The following is a 16,353-nucleotide window of genomic DNA, read 5'->3' as shown; positions in this document are numbered from 1 at the left end:
TAAATAATTTTCAAAAGCAAAATATAAATAATTTTATTTAAGTGAACAAAAAAAAACAGTAATATTTCACAAAAGAAATCATTCATCAACTTCCATTTACTCAAGAGTTTAAGAGAGAATACCATTCCAGTTTTCAATAGAATTATAGCTGCAGTGTTACTCTGACCTATTTCTACCAATTTCAGTCTGTTCTGGTAAACTCTTCCTGAACACACAAATAGCTTGCAGAAATACACAAAAGATTTTCTTCAAATGCAGTAGGTAAGCTGCATGCAAAGCATTTACTCTATTTTTATATAGACTTCCAAAGATGCTTCAAGAGAAAACATTCAGGCTAAGTTCTGGTTTGTGTTTAAGTTTATATTCAAGTTTGGAATAAATAATGTTTCTTGTCAAACCTTATGATGTACCAGAAATCTTTGAACTTCATTTTCAACCAGTTTTCATAAACAATGATGACACAAAAAGAAATAAAAGTAAAAATTTAAACTTAAGATGATGCTTAGTATTAAAAACCATTTTAACCTTTAAATATCATCCATGGTCCACCTTAAATCTACACGGTTTGCGGTATATAAGTAAACTGTCCAATTTAACAGTAAGTCTACTAATTCCTTCAGGCTTCCATTTGAAAAATAAACCTAATTCCCTCCCTCCCCACATAATAAATTCTCAGAATTCAAATTCCAAATACACAAAGATGAGGTATTTACAAAGATTTCTCATTTATAACAATAGCATTTTAAAACCATAAACAAGCTTCTATTTTACAACACACACCAAAAATTCAGCATGCGATCAAAATATATCATATAATCTTTAGAAAACACCATGGGGCTACTTCCCACAAACAGTTAAATCGGAGGATTTCCATTCCTAACAACTTGTCTTGATTCCACCTCAAGAAACTGACAATCATGTGCCACTCTGGTTCCAATTCACAAAGATCAGAATCAAAACCACCCATCTTTCTTGTCTCTGTTTTCCCCCAACAAACAAAGTTCACCCACACTTCCCCATAATGACGCCACCCCTATACCATAAAGGAAAGCACTGTATCATAAGCAAGAAAAGGACAAAACCCTCTGCAAGTCAACTTTGTCAGTTCCACCGAAGTTCATTCATAGGGATGTCATACTTCAAAACAGGATAATATCCTCCCTTGTAATAGGTACCCACACCTTCCCATCCAACCCTCACCCTGCAGAAATCCAAATGCTAGTCCTTTGTTTAGTCCTAAAAATCAGCAGCTGAGGCATGTTTAATAAGGTCTTGAATTATTGGTTTCTTGTACTAATTTTAAATTAATTCCAGAGAGTTGAGGGCTACTCTGCAAAAACCATTTGTTATTTTCCTTTAATAAATTAAAACAGTATGACTGATTCTTTTTAACCCATCAGTAACAGAATCTGGTTTATTAAAATACTAAGTGAATTTTCACCTGAATATTCTAAAAATGTTCCAAGGAACAGATGTGCACCAGAGAAAACTAGGCTACCATCCAACAAGAACCAAAAGTGTTCTCCTTTTTAGGAGCTTGCCACTTGCTGTTAGAATTTAGTTATCAATAGGAACAGAGTAAACATTCCAACTGTGAATAAGGTAACACATAGGAAATAAATGATGATTATGGCTGAGGTAAAAACATCTCTGGTTGATACGGTCTGTTTATGAATGTGCCTGATTTTTCACTCTATATGTGACAATAAGGCCAACGTTTTACTTAACATATTATTAATTACCCCAAAATGGCCAATTTCAAGCATATTTCTTGGGCAAATGAACCCAAATCCATAACCCTAGAATTGTGACCTGTTTTAAGCTGGAAGGGAACCTGGGGAATCATTACTGTCATACCTTGACTTTAAAAAGAAAGCTGAGTTACCAATATGGTAAACCTTCAATATACTTAACTTATCTCATGGTTTGGGGCAGGGAAGAGGGGGGCAATCTTTTTCTAGGCAAAAAAAAAAAAAAAAAAAAAAAAAGGAAAGCAAGAAATGTTAGAGTTATAAGATTATGTGTTCTCTTTATATAGGGATTTGCTAGAAAAATGTTAAGCAAATGTGAAGAAAGATCTATTTTAATCAGGAAAGAGGTCAATATTCTTAAATGCAGAACCACCTGTAAATAAATTAATGCACGTTATAGGTCCTGGTAAGAGAGTAAGTTCATGAGAGAAAGCATAACAAGCTTCCCAGAAAAGGTTTCAAAAAATAATGAGCTTTTATGTCCAGTTTTGCTCACTATAAAACAAAAGATATATAAGTATTTCTGGGATTCGGGCTAACTCTTAACATAACCTTTCACAATGAAACCGAAAACAATTGTGTATTTTCATTAAGCTTTTTCATTGTCTAAGATGCACATTATAGAGTGGGACAGTTCTTAGAAGATGCTAAAAAAAAATCACAATTTTGCATATACTCCTATGCACAGTATCATCAAATTTAAAGAAGAGTATCAATTACAAAGAAGATGGAAGAAATCCTAGTTCTGTTCTTCATATGCACTTTTAATTGAGTATACACTACAAACATTGTATTGGCAAAATTTACATGTGTGCATGCATGCATATAAAATGGTTAAGTTTCAGCATCATTTTTCCAAACTTATAACTCGAGATGAAAATTATATTCCAAAATTCATAGTTAATATAATATATAGTTCACTGAACCTTTTCAGTTATCCTACATCTATCTGAAATTCTAAGTGAAAAATTACTAAAACAAGTTTAAATGTTTAATATTTGCTTTCGAAAGAAATGCCCCTAAATGCTCTACAATATTTCCAGATGTTATTATATAGTGATTTTCAACTACCAGCAATCAATAGTTAATGAATAATTTCTCAAGAGAAATATTTAAGTATCCTAGACAGACCAGACACTGTGCCAGGCACTAATTATGTAGCTTATTCATTAAATTCTCCCCACAACTCTATCAAGGAGGTATTACCACTCTAATTTTATAGAACAGGGAGCAGAGGCTAAAAGAGTTTAAGTAACAATCAAAATTATACCATTAACAAGTAATAGTTCTGGGATTAAATCCCTAGATTATCTGACTTTGAAGTTTTTATAGTCTTATTGCCACCCGTTGTTTGGAAAGGTTTAAAGAAGGAAATATTTTCTAATTAGTTGTAAAAATGAATCACCGGGTTTAGATATTAGGTGCTACTCTCCAGTACATATACTAAACATACTCACTGCAAAGTCTCAATACATTACTGACTCACACAAACATTTGAACGCAGGAAAACTTTGGCTCATCTGACATACAGCTTTCCTAATCACCGAGTCTCCAGAACTGATCTGAATCTGCATGTATTCCCAAAAGAAAAAGGGCTGTCATTGAAGAGGGAAACCATGAGTACCCAGTAATAATACATCCTGCCAAGCAGAACCAAAGTACCAAAGATTATTTACACCCGATGCACTGTAATTGGTCCTTTTACTCTGCAGAAGGAAAAAAAGTGCTCAGATTGGCCAGAATGTCTATTCAAAATAAGCCTTCGTGCACGGAGACCAGAAGCATGGGGAAAGCAACAGAAAAGAAATACAGCAGAGCAAAAAACCGCTTCTGCCGTCAGACTAAGGACTGCTAACCAACAGAGGGTGGACAGAGATGAGAAGCAGAGATAGGGTGTGGGGGGCGCAACAGCTGCGGCAGCAGGAGCTCAACCACTGACTGAAAGTGGAAAAGTTAGCAACAGCTTGGAACGGGGACACAGCTCTGTTCTCAGACGCTAATGTGCAGTGATAACTGAGAGTCACCTTCAGGTCCAACACCCTCTACATCAAAGGGTATATACCCATGCAGCTTTTTAAAACACACACAGAATATTTGTCATACTATTTCACTTCATCCTCACTCTGTGGTCAGCAGTTATTATTATTTCCACTTCCTGATCCATTATAAGACAAAGTTTTAGAGAGCAAAGTAGCTCAATGCAGTAGTAATTGCAAGACTTAAATGCCAGCCTTTGATCTTGGCTCAATGTTCATTCATGATACTGCCTCTAGTGCACAGTATTTAAAAAAAAAAAAAAAACAAAAGGAATAATCATTACCGATTTTAGAATGAGTTCTTTAAAAAGATGTCTATTAGGGAGCACCTGGGTGGCTCAGTCAGTTAAGCGTCTGACTTTTGGTTTCAGCCCAGGTCATGATCTCACGGTTTCATGAGTTCGAGCCCTGCATCAGGCTCCAAGCTGACAGTGCAGAGCCTTCTTGGGATTCTTTGTCTCCCTTCTCTTTCTCCCTCTCTGCTACCCACGCTATCTCTGTCTCTCTTAAAATCAATAAATAAGCTTAAAAAAAAAAAGATGTCTATTAGTAGGAAGTTAAAACTTCAGATATATAGGACATTCATCTATTCAGAAAGCCCCCAAAATGCCCAAAGGCTAAGGCATAAGGTGCCAGGTTAAAAAATTACATGGGTTCAAGTATTTCTAATCCTGTGTAGGTACCTTCACATGACCACATCACCCAGTACCCTAAATACCATTAATATATAAAAATCTTTCCTACTCTCAGCTGCCTAAACACCTATTTTGTGGTGCCTGTCTAAAGTCTGTAAAGTCTTCACGTAATGTAAGTCAAGTTTCCTTACAAGGAATTGTTCAAAAGAGGCACAAACCAAAAACGGCACTGACTACAGAGACTCAGTGTAAGCATCAGTATTTTTCAAGTCCAAGCCTAAGGCAATTGCAGATCAGTTTATTTGTCAAAATCAGAATCCAACATCTGTCTACACACTAATGTTACAAAGGAGATGATATTGTAATACAAGATGGTGACAGATATTTCAGTAGAGATCATCTCCTAGAATTTCAACAGGCTCTCCACCTTTTCAAAATCTACACAATACCTCAAATCCATCTGATCAATTTAAAGATGTCATGATTGAACAAATGTGAAAACAAAACATAAAGATGAAATAAAATGGCCAAACTGCTACACAGAGAACAGGCACCTTATCCTCAATCTTATTCAATTCAGGAATTTAGGCAATCTTTCCAAATGTCTGTGAAACAGACTGAGCTGATGTAATACATTTAAATGAAATAGAGCCTTATTACTCAAGGTGCGGTCCATGAACCAGCATCATCTGTTGCACCTGTGAGAGACAGACATGTACTCTGAGCCCCACTCCAGCCAGAACCTGCATTTTTGAAATATATTTTTCCTTTTTTTCTTCAAGTTTTTATTTTGATTCCAGTATAGTTTAACATAGTGTTATAGCGGTTTCAGGTGTACAATATAGTGATGCAACACTTCCATACATCACCCGGTGCTCATCATGACACATGCCCTCCTCAATCTCTGGCACCTGTTTCACCCATGCCCCCACCTCCCTCCTCTCTGGTAACCATCAGTTTGTTCTCTATAGTTAAGAGTTTATTTCTTGATTTGTCTCAGAACCTACATTTTAACACCCCAGGTGATTTGCAGGTAGAAGGGAGTTTAGGAAGCACTGATTTAAAAAAATATATATATATACCTGGATGGAAAGAGATTCAGGGGGTGCCTGGGTGGCTCAGTCAGCTGAGTGCCCAACTCCTGATTTCAGCTCAGGTCAGGCACTGAGCATGGAGCCTGTCTGGGATTCTCTCTCTTAAAGAGAGAGAGAGAGAGAGAGAGAGAGAGAGAGAGAGAGAGAGAGAGAGAGAGAGACACACCCAACAAGAGGCCCAAGCCCAGTTCAAAAATGTATCTTTAGGAGAAGCGCAGAGGGATCCCTCTGATTTGAAGAAACTAGAGATTTAAAGTGCATTTTAAAAGAGTTCCTAAAAGGCAATCATCCATGTCAAAGGATGAAGGCAGGGAGCAAATGATGAGAGAGGACAAGGTCGAAAGCCCCCTTGTCTGCCACAGGCATCTCAATCTTATCAGGCATGAGTTCCAAAGGAGCTACTAGCTACTCTCTCATAGAAATGGCTTGATGACATACAGGAGGTTTCCAACAGTGAAATTTCAGTTTCTGTTCAACGCGAAACAAATGCCCAAAACACCACTGCTTTTAAAAGAAAAAATACAGACTCTTAAATATAAAGGCGAAGGAAGCAACCCTAGAGATGCTTTCTAATGGGATATTTTAAATGAAAGACTAGATATTTGTGGCAAAGTATATTTGGTAATTTCAGGCTACACACCGGTGTCTTTCATAGATTTTCTTCAAATCTTAAATTCATTTTCTTTGGTTAAATCAGTACATAACCCTGTGGGAATGGGTTAAAGTATAGAACCTTATTTCTTTAATATAAATTCAGTGACACAATTCAGCACCATTTTTTTTTCCAATAGAATAACCTTCCTATTTTAAATGAGGTTTACCAAATGAATTCAGGTATACCAGTTTTTCACATCAGCTATAAATAATTGCCTCCCTCTAAAGGGCCTATTTCTGCAAATAAAAATGTCTTTTTGCCTGATTAAACTTCTTCATCATCTGAGAACTTTTCTTCTGCAAATTTGTAGTTGGAAAATTTGTCATTAGAAGCCTGCTTTGTCAAAATGAGCTCTTCTCAATTGCTTTCAGAGAGCAGTCCTATAGTTAATTATTTGGAGGAGGAGGGGAACATCCTCTTCTAAAAGAAGTACACTTGACAAAATATTTGTACCCAAGTATTCTACCTTAAGACTTAAGACATCTTTTATAATCCAAGGCAGTAGGCTCAGTATGTGCAATACCTTTTAAAACCTAAAGATAAGAAGGCAGAAGTAGCCAAAAGACAGTTTATAAAACAATGAGAAAGGTCCCCAGATGAGTATTTCAGCTGCCAGCATTACCTCAAGAACCACTTTCCTTAAATGGCTTTGTAATGACAAGCATCTTCCCCCAAACTAAAAGTGGTCGAGCCTGTCAATGTAATCTGTAAAGCCACCACCTATGTTATCCCCTGTTGCAGACACAATCTGCAGAGATAACGCTTAAACATGCACCGACATTGTAATGAATTAAACTACTGACTTTCAGTATTAATCCAAGGGATGCCACTAACAGAAAAGAAAGCAGGGTAGATCTGCCTTCATTGTGGAACAAATTGGAAATTAACAAAAACAAGATGTTTACTTTTCCCAAAGTGTTTTCACTTATCTGCCTCTCTCCAAGACTAGTTTTATAATCTAGGGTTTATAATAGAAATTTAATAATAATATGCTTTGTAACAATGTTCTAAACATAGACATAGAACCCGACCAAGAGATTAAAGCAAAAACAAACAAGGCTATGGTCTGTATCCTTTCAGTCTCTTAATAGAATACTTACAAGCAATTCAAAAAAGAAAACAAAATTTCATAAGACACAGCTGTAAAAAATTTTCCTAGACTTACTCATCTTTAAAAAAAACTTATTTTATAAAATGCAAACTTGTGAACTGCATTTAAAATTAATAACCAAAGAATTCCAAGAATGCAGGGTTATATGGATTGCCATTCTTCCCACTGGATTTTTAAACAATGCTGAAACATGGCTGTTTGAAATACTTCAGTATCATCATTTAACACTGTTCAAAATGTCAAGAGCCATATTGCGCCCCAGTGGCCACTCTTCAGCAAATAACACATCCTTTGAAGTTAAAATACTCCTAAATGATGCCAAGGGAGAATTTCTAGGATTCTACAGTCAAAACTTTCTACTTCTGAAGAAATCAATAATCTGGAATCACAATTAGGAATAAAGCATGTTTGTTATCAAAACTTGGAAATTTTTCAGTTTCAAATGTCAGTAAATTCCTTTTACCCTATGGCAATAATTTTTATACACTGTTTGCTAATGAAATCATAATCACAAGCCTGTAGTGAACTTGCTGGGTTTTGTTTTTTTTTTTTAAACATGATGTCTCAGTGAAATAATGACACATTTATTATAATAAATGCCACAGAAATGAAGGGCAATCATCAAAGGCAAAGGGATAGGACAGAACCATTTCATTTTTCCCAACACCTAACACACAGCTGCTATTGGAAGGGCACTAATGTACGTTTCATTTGACAAATCATGTAATTTAGTCAATCTCCTGAACTATAACTACATGCTGGTCCACGCCTCATATCCTGCCTCACTCTGATATCACAAGATGCCCCAGCAAAGAAAACAAGAAACAAAAGCTTACATCAAATTATCATAAGCTCAATAGCATCTCCTCTGCCAAATACTAAGGTACTCTTAAACAGATACTGCAGCACTGCCCTCAAGCAATGTGGCATGTGCATACCTTTATAATCAATAAATGTACATATAATTTCATTTAATTCCACAATAAAATGGAATCTAAAGGTGAATTTAGAATTTTCAATTCTAATCTCTTTTCCATATTAATTTTTTAGACCTGAGCCAATAAAAATCTCTCTGCTCATCTCATCTTTAAAATAATCATTCTGGTCATTCAAATTAACTGCATCTTATGAAATGCCCTTAAAGAAAACAAACTACTCTAAAAACACGATAGCAACTTTTAATGTAGCATCTTGAAAACCAATCACTTCAGTGTTCCTGCCTTTTTCAAAATTTTTTCTGAGTAGTTAGGCTTACTCAGTTCTTTCCCATTTACCTGTAAGAAAAAAAAAAAAAAAAAAAAAGGTCATGGTTGAACCCAAAATTGTAATCCCAAAGAGTTTCTAAAAGACTGAAACAAACATTTATACGTTTTGCTCCAAGAAACCTTGAGTACCAGAGAAACTGACAAATATGATTGAAAAGTTAAACTGTCAGAGAGGAGGAAAGGAGATCAATAGAAATTTGATAGTGCTGCATCTTGATGGAATTATCTGCCTAGAAACTACAGCCAAAAAAAAAAAAAAAAAAAAAAATCTTTGAGGCAAAAGCCTTCAATCCCCATGACCAGTCGAGGCAAATCTAGTTAACTCAAAGTATTCAACCACTGTTTCCCTCCATGGAAAACAACTGATCCAGACAAACAGGAAAAACACATTTGGGGAGAGGTATTCTAAAGCTTCTACGTGTATGAATACAGTGCCAGTGAGCACCAGACCAACAACAAGGCCAGTTCAAACCACCTACCATGGACCCTCAGCACAGCTGTTCTGGGAAAGAAGCCAACAGAGTCCCAATAAAAGTTTTAAAATACGAGTATCAATCAAAATAAACATGACTAAATGCAAGTGAATCTGCTAAAGTACAATCTATCAGCATTTTTATAAGTTTATCATCAGACTCCCAGATTCAAAGAGTTTACAATACCAGCTATAGTACAGTAGGAAAGGACAGACTGGTAACGATGTTTGCTGACAAGGGTGAACAGCCGCTGTTCGTATTATGCATCATATATATGAGAAGCCTATGTGTAGGAGTATTCATAATTAGTGAATTGCTGAACACAGTCATTTATACCTCAAAAGTACATACAAATAAAATCTTCAAAGAAACTATCTAGCATTGTGCACAGTTACACCTGCAATTATTCAAAGTATGATGCCTTCAGGAAAAACAGAACGTACACAGTTCCTGGTCATATGTCTCTCCTCTTTTTTTCAACCAGGCTCCAAATGAGAACAGCTATTCACAGAAGAGGGGTGTTTACATTCAACAACCCATTTGTCCTTTCCATCAAAGCTGCCACACATGTCACTTTGTGAAGCCCTTAAAGTAGGTACCCAAAGCTACGTGATATTTAGCTTATAAGAAAATAATCAAAAAACTTAAAAGGTATATGTTATTGTATTAAAAGCATGGTAAGTGAGAATGATAAAGTTATTAGGTTTGTCAGCCACACATTTTTCAGGGTGACAAGGGTAAACTATACCCTTTCCTAACATTATGAAGGTGCCTGTTTTAGAAGATATGCTCCCTTTGCCTATGATGAACAGCTGGAACACCATGGGCATTTTTAAAGAAGTGCTTTTAGCATACAGAAGAGCAACAGAGAGATTGGGAAGACAAATTGTGCTCCTAACTCAAGTTGGAATCCAAAAGGTTCTAGTTGTTTCAGAATTATAGCATCAGAGAATTAAGGGTTTCCCTAGGGGCACATTAGTACTAAAAAACTAAATGCAGATGACAAAAAGTGTAAAACAATAATATATAATAATATAGCCCCCCACGTCATACATACACACACACACACACACACATAATAATAATATTGTTATTATAATATATATAGAGAGAAACACAACTAAGAGACGCATGGCTGGCAAGCAGCAATTCTCCGTATCGCCTTTATACATGGCCATTCAGTGCTTGTCTTTGGGTCATTTGCTAGGATAAACCGCATGTGACAGGCTCATCGGAAGTAAGGCAAAGTAGTCCGTACTGGCTTCACCTAATTTTAATTTACTATTAAGAGATGTATTTGTTCAAACTGCAAAATGAACCTGTCCTGCGTACATTTGATTAAACTTAGCTAGAAAATAAAATACATTAAAATAGTTCATAAACTATAAACTGTATCCACTTGCATTTTTTTCAGTATATCATAAACTCAGGAGAGAAAATCAGAGTACAGTAACACCCTTGTACACACTGACTTCTTCCAATAAAAACCTGAGTAGGCAACTTTGATACAAAGCAAACTCCTTCCTTATATATTTTGATTATATAGTAATTCTTCCTAAACATGCTTTCACTAAATACCAAGCAGGACTTCAATGGTTGAACATACTAGAATCCTAAGGTAACAATCCCAGACTGTTCTCCTGCAAGCCTATTAGAATGTTTTAGAGGGAAGTTAAAAGAGTGACTGATCATTTCATAAGGGATTCTTATCATACCAGGTCAAAACCCAAATGGACAATAACTTTAAAGGGGCCAAGCAGAAGGAATAGTTGAATACCCTTAGAAAAAAAAAAAAAAAAAAGATTAAAAAAAAAAAGTTGTAATATCTTAATTCCTCCATTCCTTCATTTTAAATGATGTTAATCAAAATCTTTATGACTTTAGATTAACTCATGTTTCTATAAAAACAGATTTATATTCACATCCGAACGAATACTAAACCAGGAAAGTGCTATTAAGAGTTGTGGTAGTTTTGACTCAAAAGTTGAAATTTCAGTTGTGGAGCTGTTCTTCCAAGTTTCACACGATCGTTGCACAATGGAATAGCTAAGAAACCTAACAGTCACGTTGACGATCAAGGTTGGTTTTAACAAACTGCAAAATGGACAACAAGGAAAAGAAATTTCAGAGTACCACAAACCCACTTCCCACTTCCAAATACTCAAATTATCTTTTTTTTAAGTAATGCATGATTTTATTCACACAAGAATAAAAATACATATTAGGTGCATTATCTTCTTGTTTACGTGTTACACATCATAAACGGCTAGCTATCAATTAGATGATACGTGCAACATGAAATCTGACTACAGAACAACAGTTCTGGCATACTTCTGTTGCTTTGAAGGACACAGACTCCTCTCTGAGTGTTATCTCTGTGCAAAACCTAAGATAGGATTTTTAAAGAGGACATAGCGAAAATGATGCAATGTTATCCTCAACAGACATATAAGAGGGCACAGAATTTGGGGTCAGCAAGTTTTGTTCCAGTGACCTAAACACCAAATTTCCCCAGAAAATGAGAGAGCCCTTCAGGAAGTCATCATTCATCATGACTTCAAATTTGGCCAAGACTGCACATTTATAATTCCAATTGTACTCTAACCACAATTTAAGATTCAATACAATCATGGCTAGACTGAACGCAAGGGGATGGAGGGGGGGGGGAGGGGGGGCGGGGGTGGTGGTGAAGCTGAAACTATATATGCTTTTTCATCAGATATGATGAACTCTATTCTTCCCAGCCATATTCTTAAGTTTAGCATTAAAACAGTTGTAAAATATTAAGTTTTACCATAGGGAAATCGATTTTGCTATGAAAAAGTTTCAGATTACCACTTAATCTCAACCAAGTTACATCAAACAGTGAAAGTAATTACATATATAGTTTACAAAGTAAACTTGATCACCATATTTAAAGGAAATGATAACTTTGAGAAGTACCACAGCAATAATGTTTAAGCTGAAGCAATATAAAGCCCTCCTCTAGCAAATGCCAGATTCTTCAGCTAAAATGCAGAGTCTTGATTTAGTTAAGCAAGTCAAGCGTAAGAGCCATCTCCCTTCTCGCAAGCTCCCAGCACTGGCCTCTCCTTCCAGAACTGTATTTCACAAAGTTCCTGGGGGGTAGTGGAATGCACACATGCAGTTTACACAATTTTTTAAACTTGAGTCTCTGTAGTCTGAAACGCAGTACTAGAAGTAAACACATTATCATCATCCTACAGTTTCCACTTGACTCCTTAGCTCTCCCCCAGCTCCACATGGAGCTGTGAGTTAGAGAAGGTAGATACAAACTATATCCAAAAAGCCACAATTTACAGAGCACTCTGGCACTGAATCACCTGCACATGCCATGCAGACATCCAGTAAGTTCCACACTCCTATTAACAAGTGTATCAGAATTTCTAGGATACATGAAAACCAAGTTTGATTCTGTTAAGACTTCATGCTCTTTTAAGAGCATAGGACTGTATATGCAGTTCTGCTACTAAGAAAACTGGACTAAAAATACACTTCCAAATCATAGCAAAGTATAATTTATATTTACAGGCTCTCAACATCATATCAGTATATAATGTCTATCTATGTATCATATATTGAGCAAGCTATCAATTAGATGATATGGACAACTCATCACATTACGTTCACCTACGTAGCTAAGTCAGGAATTTTGACATTGCACCCAACCTACAGTATGTAAAGAACTTACGATGATTGCCCACCATCAAAGCACAACTAATTTATCATCTCCTTCACACTATTCTCCCCAAGTTACAAAGTCCTAATGCTCCCGACCGATGATTAAAGAACACAAAATAAGCATTAAATCTATAGAAAAATGTATGTGCAAGTTTAGTTTAGTTCAAGCCTTCATCTTTACAGGATACGTTCTTCTGACATGTATTTTTTACAGAACTGGACAGGAATAAAGGACAGCATACACTGAGAATGCTTGATTTATCACAGTGTTCTACAATACTTAGCACATTACAGTTAAGTTGCTTTTTTTCCAAGCTCTTTATTCTTGGCTTAAGTGATTACTTTTCAAACTGTCCCCAACAGAAACAGGAACTGCTAAGATTCATCCCTGAGCTCATTTTAGTGAAAAGTCACCCATCTTTGGAAGCAAAAGTTTTTTCTTCCAATGCCCTAGAAATAGCAGGTGCACGGTAACAAAAAACTGGAAGGAACAGAAGCAGCTCACCCCAGTCTTACACAAAGAATATTTATTTCTCAGAGCATGTAGCATAATTGCTAAAACATATACATTGCTTAAAAGTTGAGGAAAAGTTTATGTCTAACAGTGGCTTCCTTATCAACCAGTCTCTGATAGAAACTACATAAAATGCATTAAGAAGAGTTTGCTTGATTTCATAGCAGACATGTGGCTGTAAATCAAGATTCACAGATTTCAAGCATACATCCATGAACATGCTTTTCCCCGTAGAGTGGGCACACCAGAGATGGCTAATTACCACCCAGAAAAGATTCTGCCTTCACGATCAGCCACTCTAACTTCACTCTCTGCCTTGCCCTGACCCTGGGGATCCATTCACTTTCCATAGCCCAGAGAGGCTGCTGAAAAGCTGTCAAAGTAAATCTGTGCTCACTTTTTGGATGGTTTAATTTCAATGGAGCATGAAACACCCCAGGACGGTTAATAAGTTTAGCCAGGCGTGCTGTTCTCCCTAATATATTTTAATTATGCATCTGTTTTAATTGTAATCAGATTAAGTCACCGGAAAGGCACAAATTGGAATTTTCCCTAATGGCTATCGGAGCTTTTCACCAGTTTCTAAACACTAACAACGTTTAAAAAATAGGTAGAGACACCAGCACAACTGTGACATTTTCCAGAAATCGATGCAGTTTCTTTGACAACACAGTTCAGGTCTCATTAGCCACCCAAACTAGCCCAAATGCAGAAGACAACTTCAGTCTCTAGGGGCGTCTTCTTCCTCAATTAGCACAAAAGAATCGCTAACGTCTAATGTAAAACTCCCAAACAGAAATGAAAGCGCAGGCTTTTATAAAAGTGCTACTCCATCGATTGGTGAGGGAGGAGGGGGGAGTCGGAGTGTCCATCAGCAGCATTATCTTGGCTCAAAGTAAAGTACCGTACACGTCAAATGGGAAAGTTGGAGCAGAGGACGATTCTCTCCTTCCACTATTTTGGTAACTGTCAAAGGTGTGGGGTTTTTTTCCTCGGGAAATAAGTGTCCCATCAATAAAAGGAAACGTCACAGGGAAGACCTATTCAGAGGAGGGGAGCGGTTTCCTTCCAGCCCAGACCTAAAATCGCTCAATGTGCACCAAGAAATACCTAAGACTTTTTTTTTTTTCATTTAATACCTTGATTAAACAGTTTCCCAAATTGCTGTGATTTCCGCTAGGATACTTAAGCGTTCGCCAACAGCCAAGCACCAAGAGAAAGAACCTGCCGCAAACTAGGAACCCAAACTCCTTCAGCCCGCCCAGCGCGCTCGCGTCCCGGTGTTTGCTCTGGGTGTTGTTTACGCTTCTCCTAAACCTTCAGGTGCTGGACCAGTTCCTGTAAGACGCGCTTCAAGCCTTAAAGTGCGGGAAGCTTCTGAGCCACCGCGGAGTCCCCACGGAGCCCGTCGACCCCTTACCTGTCATCATAGCAGAAATCCGCACTCAAGGTGTTGAGATACAAGGCGAGCCCCAGAGCGCTGCTCACCAACTCTGCAATCATCTCTCCACCGCCTTCCCTCCGGCTCGGCTCCCAGCGCGAGGGCAGCAGCGGCAACAAAAAACAGAAGCATCAATCCCCACCTTCCGCCGCCTTCTCCTCCCAGCTTCACTTTTTCCTAGCTCCCCACCCTCCTGTCCCTCCCTTCCTCCCTCGGGTCCTTGCAATCCGCCGCTCTCCTCCTCCTCCTCCTCCTCCTTCTCCTCCTCGCGCCCGTCTCCGCAGCCCCTGCGTCCTCTTCGGGTGCGGGCTCACACCACGCTCCCCATGCCCGGCGCCCGCGAGCGGCTGGCGGCTTTCGGGTTCCGCGCCCCCCGGCGGATGTACAGGGCTGGTCCTTCGCACGGCTCGCGGCCCCCACCCTAACCCATGGCAGTTCGGGGCGCCCTAGGTGAGGAGTGGGACTCGGAGGAGGTGGAAGAATGCGGGATGGGGACAGAGGGACCGGACCCAGCCGGACTCTGAGACCAGCTGGAGGAAGAGAGAGAAAGAGGGGCGGGTGGGAGGGACGAGGCGAACCGCCTCCCCTCGCCGCCTCCCGGGCGCACGGCTCCGGTGCTGCTCCGGCTGACTCCGGCTGCCACAGCGGCTGCCGCTCATTCACTCTTTATTAGCTCCCTCCCAGCCTCAGCCCCTTCTCCGGTGAAGTGAGGAGCGGTGGCTGGAGACTCCAGAAGCTCCCGCGTGGGGTTCTCGGCGCGGCCCCCCGCGCCTGCGTGGCCAACCCTCCATCCCGGCTTTGCCCGGCCCCTTTCTCCACCCAGATCCTCCCCTAAGGCTCCTCCCACACCACCCCCTGGCTGGAGGCTCCTCCCACCTCCCCACGGCCCGGGGCTCCTCCCACCCACCTCCCGCCCTCCTCTTGTTTCCTTCACCTTCGATTTCACTCCGGAAAGCCCCCGGGACCCAAGGGCGACTGCTGGAAGACAGCCCAGAGGGGTAGCTGGAGTGCGCCCTGGGAGTAGGAGCTGTTAGAGAACCGACACCGAGGAGGACCCGGTCGCTCGCGCCGCTGCTGCCTGGCAGTGCCTGGCACCGACTGGATCTCAGCCCCAGCGCTGACTGTGCCAAGCGCTGCCAGGCGTAAGTCCGGTCAGCTGGAGGGACTTCTGGGGACCGAGAGAGGAAGAACAGGTTTGGCGAGGGCTGCAGCGCGGTGGCCACAAACATTCACGCGACCTCTCATACACGCTCACAGCGAGTGAGTCGAAATGGGAGGGGGTGTTGGAGAGCTTGGGGGGCATCTTAGGAGGGAGAGATTTCAGCTCCGAGCCTACCGTCGTCCCGAATGTCAGTAGAAAGACGCATGGGAAGGAGAATGTTCCCGCAGTCAGGTTAAAAAGAAAGGACCCCCGGAGAGGAAAGAAACACATACGCACACACCGCAGCTGCGGGGGCCTTTCGTGGTTTCAGGGGGGACTTTCAGGCTGACTCTGGAAATACAGAGAAGAGACGCCTCTGCAGCCCGGTACACCGCTATCCTCAAAACCTAGGAAGGCGGGAAGCTAATGCCCTTTCCTTTCCGCCCGGATGCAGGACTGGATGGAAGGCGTCCAACCTGATAAATTATGGTGTAGAAGAATGGCCTGTGTAGACGAGCTCTGGGTACTAAAGTTG

The 16,353-nt window shown here is 39.6% G+C and overlaps 1 protein-coding gene across 2 annotated transcripts in view; it reads right to left on the bottom strand.

Moving 5' to 3' along the window:
• Positions 1-14,882, bottom strand: part of TMTC2 (transmembrane O-mannosyltransferase targeting cadherins 2) — a 404,748-nt gene extending 389,866 nt beyond the window's left edge. For both annotated transcript variants that reach the window (XM_019835295.3, XM_023257281.2), the window contains exon 1: positions 14,657-14,882. In XM_019835295.3, the coding sequence (XP_019690854.1) occupies positions 14,657-14,739 (83 nt within the window). In that variant the 5' untranslated portion in view covers positions 14,740-14,882. The remainder of the gene's footprint in view (positions 1-14,656) is intronic.
• Positions 14,883-16,353: the final 1,471 nt, after the last annotated feature.

This window comes from Felis catus, chromosome B4 (assembly GCF_018350175.1).
Source record: "Felis catus isolate Fca126 chromosome B4, F.catus_Fca126_mat1.0, whole genome shotgun sequence".
Classification (NCBI taxonomy): domain Eukaryota; kingdom Metazoa; phylum Chordata; class Mammalia; order Carnivora; family Felidae; genus Felis; species Felis catus.
Note: the sequence above shows the minus strand (reverse complement) of the source record. Positions and strands in the feature narration are given on the sequence as shown.